At 38.3% G+C, this 7,411-nt stretch overlaps 2 protein-coding genes across 2 annotated transcripts; one reads left to right on the forward strand and one right to left on the reverse strand.

Moving 5' to 3' along the window:
• Window positions 1–718: 718 nt before the first annotated feature.
• On the forward strand, window positions 719–2,187 carry LOC125502826 (transient receptor potential channel pyrexia-like; the record flags this gene model as incomplete). The annotated part of the gene is made up of 1 exon (XM_048662184.1): window positions 719–2,187. A coding segment is annotated over one exon (1,350 nt), but the record flags the coding sequence as incomplete, so codon positions are not given.
• A 1,791-nt stretch (window positions 2,188–3,978) lies between these two features.
• Window positions 3,979–5,444, reverse strand: LOC125502827 (transient receptor potential channel pyrexia-like; the record flags this gene model as incomplete). Its single annotated transcript, XM_048662185.1, has 1 exon — window positions 3,979–5,444. A coding segment is annotated over one exon (1,347 nt), but the record flags the coding sequence as incomplete, so codon positions are not given.
• Window positions 5,445–7,411: the final 1,967 nt, after the last annotated feature.

The raw sequence follows: 7,411 nt of genomic DNA on the forward strand, positions 1-7,411 counted from the left end.
TCAGTCATTTATTGTCTCTATTTATCAATCAAAATACGTTTCGGTGTATTTTTCCACCATCATCAGTTTTTATGTGTAGCGTTGTTGCTGCTTTAGGCCTTGGCATGCATGCCAAGGCTTAAAGTCAGAAAAGTATACACTTATAAGTTGTTCAAGTGTTGTCAATAGTCCTGTAAACAATAATAAAGTCGGTTTTTGAACTCTTCCCTAACATTTCGGAAAACTTCACGGGGAATTGACTGGCATTCTGCTGCAATTCGACTTTTAAGATCATCAATATCAGCAGGTTGTGTTTTATAAACAATGGAATTAAGATTGGTGCAAAATGTCCACTTTATCCAAACGTATTTGCTGATTTGTCTGTTTGTCCTAACCTAAATCTAATAAAATAAAAATTAAATTTCTCTAAATGTGCTCACTATTCATATTTTGTTATAAATTTGTTCGAAGAACTTGTCATTTTCGGTTACGTTGGCGCTATTGCATATATTCCAAAACCCGTCAGTCTAACTCCTTATAGCTTCCCAGTTTTTTTGTTGGCCAAAGTGGACACTCTTGTGCATGCTTTCCCAGGTTTACAGATCCTTTCCTCTTTCTCTTTTCGGCTTCTTCGCTGATTTTCCGACTCATTCCTTGCACGTTCCATGCACCAAAAATCACTGTCCTTTTGCGTTGCTTGGGTCGTCCTCATGGGTATTTCTTTCATTGATTGACCTGAATTCTTGTTTGCAGGCTTGATAATGCAATCCGGCTGAACCAGCACGACATCGGCGACGTGGATTGTCAAATAAAAATTGACTTCAGGATTCTGGTACCCACCGTGGGAAACCAGGAAACATCCCTGTTGACCAATTTTATTGAGGTGGGACACAAGGAGGTGCTCGAACACCCATTGTGCGAGACGTTTCTGCTGCTCAAATGGCGCAAAATCAGGCACTTTTTCTTCTTCAGCCTCCTTTATCAGACCGTGTTTGTTAAGCTGTTCTCGTTCTATATTCAAGGCGTTTACCTAAAGGACTGCCCCTCAGCGCGCCGATTCAACTCGAAGAAAACCTGCCTGGCGGATGATATCTACATGGACATTGGCTATTGTCTGATCGGGCTCAATGTTCTACTGATGTTCAAGGAACTGTTCCAAATACTCCACAGCTGGAAGACGTACATTCTGGAATGGGAAAACTACCTCCAGTGGGGCATCATTATAAGCGTGTTCTGCTGCGTGCAGCCCATGTACCAGATGAACATACGCGAATATGTGTTCACTTGGCAGCACCACGTGGCGGCCGCCAGCGTATTCTTGGCCTGGGTCGAACTGATGATGATTGTTGCTCGCTTCCCCACTTTCGGCGTGTACGTCCAAATGTTCACCACTGTTTCAATCAACTTTTTCAAGTTCATGTGCGCCTATTTGTGCCTCATTATCGCTTTCACCTTGTGTTTCGGCGTCATCTTCGCCAATTATCCGGCCTTCAAGCAGCTGCAGTTCGCCTTCATTAAAGTGATAATCATGATGTCCGGGGAGCTGGAGTACGAAGACGTCTTTTACTCGGATAAGTACGAAATCAAGTACCCGTACACCGCTCACATCGCTTACTTGGTTTTCGTAATTCTCGTCACTATCGTTTTGTCCAATCTCATGGTCGGCATGGCCGTTAACGATATACAAGGTTTACAAAAAAGCGCCAACTTGGATCGGCTGGTGCGTCTGGTTAGACTCATGGCCCACTTGGAGAGTATGCTGTTTTCGAACTTGCTCAAATGGGTACCGTTGAAGGTTCTGGTATTTTTGCATTCGAGCGCGCTGCTGTTGAAGTCGCAAAGAGACTTTACCCTAAACATCCGGCCAAATGATCCGCGGGAAAACAAAATACCGAAAAACTTTATTGAAAACGCGTTTCGACTGGCCGTCGCTAAAAACCCACACCAATCGAAGTCGTCCAGCAAGACTGGCAATTCGAAAAAAAAGCTAAGAAACATGGAGCAAATTGAGCAGGAACTCACCGCGGAAATGACTCGAATCATCAAGCATAAGCTGGAGAAAGTCAAGCTAGAATTGCGTGATAATTAACCAGTTATTAAGTACTTATTCATTGTGTTTAGCAGCTTTTAGTATTACTGTTACTGTGATATCGAGTCCAATGCCACCTCTTGCAATTTAATTCAAATAAATTCCTGGGTTCCAGTCAATTTCATTGTTTATCATTTAAAATGTTACAAATACGTTTCGGTGTTTTTCTCCACCATCATCAGTTTGTCTAAAATATACATTCACAGTCGTCATTAGTTTAAAACAAGAGCTCTCTTAAAATATACATACTAAAATACAAATTATAAACATATTAAAAAGTATATGAAAAACGTTTGAATCTCTTGGGATTACAGGTGATGAGTCAAGACGGACAGATCAATCATGCTCGGAAAAAGACTAGAATTTATTGTTTAGAGATTTAAATTTTATTTACATGTATGGCTGTTTCTACCTTCACATTTGGCAACCCATTTAAAAATCTTTACTTCATCCAATATCGAGCGAAAGAATAAAAAAACTGTTTATAATATTTGGCATTTGGCAAATTAATCAATGAAGACAATCATAATAAGAGAAGAATTAATGAAATGATACAAATTAAAAAACATCAGAATGCAATGAATTTTAGATCAGACACCGACAATCTTAGCTCTATACAGGGTGATTCAAAATTGGCGTCATTCCTTTTAAGAGGCGATAGAGGCCATCCCTTGGGAGTACGAGAAAAATATTGAATTTTTTTTTTATTTCTAGAAGCTATTAACAGTTGAAGATCGAATTTCAACTTTGTTATTAAGCATTATTTTGAAATGGTTTCATGTTTAATTGATAGCATATTGGAATACTTAAGCATTCAAAAAGAAAAATTACGATCTTTGCTTCAAATTACGAAAATTTTTGATATAAAAAAGTTCCCTTCTACAATTTTTTGATGAAAAGTCATAGCGGCAATGATGTTTTTTGTCATTAACAGATAGTTATAGGTGGACAAGTATTGGACATAATCGAAACAGGGCCTTCCAGGGGCACTCAGAGCACAATAACTGACACTTTCCCYAGCACCAAATAAATWCCGAGGAAGGGCTACATTCCCACCACGTTTGTACGATACACACAGCACAAGSAGATACAAATGGAGCAGGAGTGAATTAACTGAATACGARAAGCTGCKTGATAAGAGTGGATAATAARGAGATTACACAAGCACTAGCTTGTTTGGAGTTAACCAATCAAATGTTTGGTGTTGTATGGTTCATTTTTAAACACCAATACTCGAAGTTATGAGAACAGGTTGACATTTCGTCAAAAAATCTTGTTGAATTTACCGTTTATCCTTGTTTATCTTATTGTCAGTCTGTATAATTCCATGGTTACCGGATATATTATTATTTTTTCTTTACTCCTATAACAGCGCCAGACAACACCTCCAGAGAAATGACGCCAATTTTGAATCACCCTGTATAGCATTCACTAATTAAACGACCACCTATATACACTAATTAAACCAACTACATAAAATATAAACACCTGGTATATTGAAGAAATGCAGACCAAGTGATATCCTCAGAATGCATAGAAAAATGCCAAATATTATAAACAGTTTTTTATTCTTTCGCTCGATATTGGACGAAGTAAAGATTTTTCAATGGCTTGCCAAATGTGAAGGTAGAAACAACCATACCTGTAAATAAAATTTAAATCTCTAAACAATAAATTCTAGTCTTTTCCCGAACACGATTGCCCTGACTCATCACCTGTAATCCCAAGAGATTCAAACGATTTTAATATACTTTTTAATATGTTTGTAATTTGTATTTTAGTATGTATATTTTAACAGAGCTCTTGTTTTAAACTAATGACGACTGTGAATGTATATTTTAGACAAACTGATGATGGTGGAGAAAAACACCGAAACGTATTTGTAACATTTTAAATGATAAACAATGAAATTGACTGGAACCCAGGAATTTATTTGAATTAAATTGCAAGAGGTGGCATTGGACTCGATATCACAGTAACAGTAATACTAAAAGCTGCTAAACACAATGAATAAGTACTTAATAACTGGTTAATTATCACGCAATTCTAGCTTGACTTTCTCCAGCTTATGCTTGATGATTCGAGTCATTTCCGCGGTGAGTTCCTGCTCAATTTGCTCCATGTTTCTTAGCTTTTTTTTCGAATTGCCAGTCTTGCTGGACGACTTCGATTGGTGTGGGTTTTTAGCGACGGCCAGTCGAAACGCGTTTTCAATAAAGTTTTTCGGTATTTTGTTTTCCCGCGGATCATTTGGCCGGATGTTTAGGGTAAAGTCTCTTTGCGACTTCAACAGCAGCGCGCTCGAATGCAAAAATACCAGAACCTTCAACGGTACCCATTTGAGCAAGTTCGAAAACAGCATACTCTCCAAGTGGGCCATGAGTCTAACCAGACGCACCAGCCGATCCAAGTTGGCGCTTTTTTGTAAACCTTGTATATCGTTAACGGCCATGCCGACCATGAGATTGGACAAAACGATAGTGACGAGAATTACGAAAACCAAGTAAGCGATGTGAGCGGTGTACGGGTACTTGATTTCGTACTTATCCGAGTAAAAGACGTCTTCGTACTCCAGCTCCCCGGACATCATGATTATCACTTTAATGAAGGCGAACTGCAGCTGCTTGAAGGCCGGATAATTGGCGAAGATGACGCCGAAACACAAGGTGAAAGCGATAATGAGGCACAAATAGGCGCACATGAACTTGAAAAAGTTGATTGAAACAGTGGTGAACATTTGGACGTACACGCCGAAAGTGGGGAAGCGAGCAACAATCATCATCAGTTCGACCCAGGCCAAGAATACGCTGGCGGCCGCCACGTGGTGCTGCCAAGTGAACACATATTCGCGTATGTTCATCTGGTACATGGGCTGCACGCAGCAGAACACGCTTATAATGATGCCCCACTGGAGGTAGTTTTCCCATTCCAGAATGTACGTCTTCCAGCTGTGGAGTATTTGGAACAGTTCCTTGAACATCAGTAGAACATTGAGCCCGATCAGACAATAGCCAATGTCCATGTAGATATCATCCGCCAGGCAGGTTTTCTTCGAGTTGAATCGGCGCGCTGAGGGGCAGTCCTTTAGGTAAACGCCTTGAATATAGAACGAGAACAGCTTAACAAACACGGTCTGATAAAGGAGGCTGAAGAAGAAAAAGTGCCTGATTTTGCGCCATTTGAGCAGCAGAAACGTCTCGCACAATGGGTGTTCGAGCACCTCCTTGTGTCCCACCTCAATAAAATTGGTCAACAGGGATGTTTCCTGGTTTCCCACGGTGGGTACCAGAATCCTGAAGTCAATTTTTATTTGACAATCCACGTCGCCGATGTCGTGCTGGTTCAGCCGGATTGCATTATCAAGCCTGCAAACAAGAATTCAGGTCAATCAATGAAAGAAATACCCATGAGGACGACCCAAGCAACGCAAAAGGACAGTGATTTTTGGTGCATGGAACGTGCAAGGAATGAGTCGGAAAATCAGCGAAGAAGCCGAAAAGAGAAAGAGGAAAGGATCTGTAAACCTGGGAAAGCATGCACAAGAGTGTCCACTTTGGCCAACAAAAAAACTGGGAAGCTATAAGGAGTTAGACTGACGGGTTTTGGAATATATGCAATAGCGCCAACGTAACCGAAAATGACAAGTTCTTCGAACAAATTTATAACAAAATATGAATAGTGAGCACATTTAGAGAAATTTAATTTTTATTTTATTAGATTTAGGTTAGGACAAACAGACAAATCAGCAAATACGTTTGGATAAAGTGGACATTTTGCACCAATCTTAATTCCATTGTTTATAAAACACAACCTGCTGATATTGATGATCTTAAAAGTCGAATTGCAGCAGAATGCCAGTCAATTCCCCGTGAAGTTTTCCGAAATGTTAGGGAAGAGTTCAAAAACCGACTTTATTATTGTTTACAGGACTATTGACAACACTTGAACAACTTATAAGTGTATACTTTTCTGACTTTAAGCCTTGGCATGCATGCCAAGGCCTAAAGCAGCAACAACGCTACACATAAAAACTGATGATGGTGGAAAAATACACCGAAACGTATTTTGATTGATAAATAGAGACAATAAATGACTGAAACCCAGGAATGAATTTTACAACTTATAAGATCGTGCGTAAGTAGATGTCATGGGTTTTAGTATAGAAATTTCTCTTCCGCAAATAAAAAGTTATTTTTGTCGATGTAAAATAATTAGTAACCTCTGGACAAAAAGCCACAAAGTAATAACTAATGTAAAGAGAATTGAACGCCTTTTAAAACGATGTGCCACTTGACCCCCGGTCCATTTAAGATTCCAAGCGGGTTAAACCAAGGAGGCTAAAAATATTCATTTAATACAAGAAAAATATTAATAGTGGGAAGTTTTCAAATTAACACCTTGTATATAGGGTGGGTTTTTTCGATGACTAGTACAGAGATCTTCGGATCTAGCGCAGTTACGAAGAAGGTTAAATGGACAAAGAATTGTAGTTTTGAATGCTCTACTCGAAACCAATTTCACTTTTCTAAAATTTGACGGCTGTCAAGAGATATTTGGGAAAAACTTCTTTATGGTGTCAAATTATGTCATTAAATTCAGTCAAATTATGAACGTCAAAAATTGAAAGATGTTGTTATTATTTGTTGCTATGGAAACAATGTCTTATACTATTTTCCATTACCAACTTCGATCAACTAAATTGGAAAAGTATAAAAATAAGTGTCACAGAATTCGTAATGAAACACTCTATTCGGTAAAGCCATAATCAAGCCAATTAAAGAAACTTAAATTTGTGTCATATGTGAAAAATGACAGTTATTTTGGAGAAATGTCTTATGCCATTTTGTTTTGAATTCAATTTCCTACAAGTTCTCCCTTTAATATTTTCCTGTCAAATTAATATCAACGGAACCAGGAGTAATTTAAAAATTTACCATAAATAAGTTTTTCTCAAATATATTCTTTGTCCATTTAACCTTTTTCGTAACTGCTATAGTTTCAAAGATCCCTGTACTGGTCATCGAAAAAAACTCACCCTGTATACAGGGTTATTCACGCTATACGGCACGGGCGTTTGCGGCTAGCCCGTTTGTTTTTTGCAAAGTATTATTTGATGAATCGACAGACGCCTATCGGGTGCCCATTTTAAAAATATTTTTGTAATGTACAGAGTGTCGCAAAAGCATCAAAGTTGTGTTTTTCTAAATGAAATACCCTATATATTATTGCATTCTTGGATTCTCTGAGTAAAATAAGTGTTTGTTTTAATAAGATTTATAATGTCTAAATCTAAAGGTTTTTTAAATAATTCGAATTTTATCAAAATCTAATATTATTTTCATG

This window comes from Dendroctonus ponderosae, unplaced genomic scaffold (assembly GCF_020466585.1).
Source record: "Dendroctonus ponderosae isolate FM_Combo_2020 unplaced genomic scaffold, Dpon_F_20191213v2 Dpon_F_20191213_10, whole genome shotgun sequence".
In the NCBI taxonomy this organism is placed as follows: domain Eukaryota; kingdom Metazoa; phylum Arthropoda; class Insecta; order Coleoptera; family Curculionidae; genus Dendroctonus; species Dendroctonus ponderosae.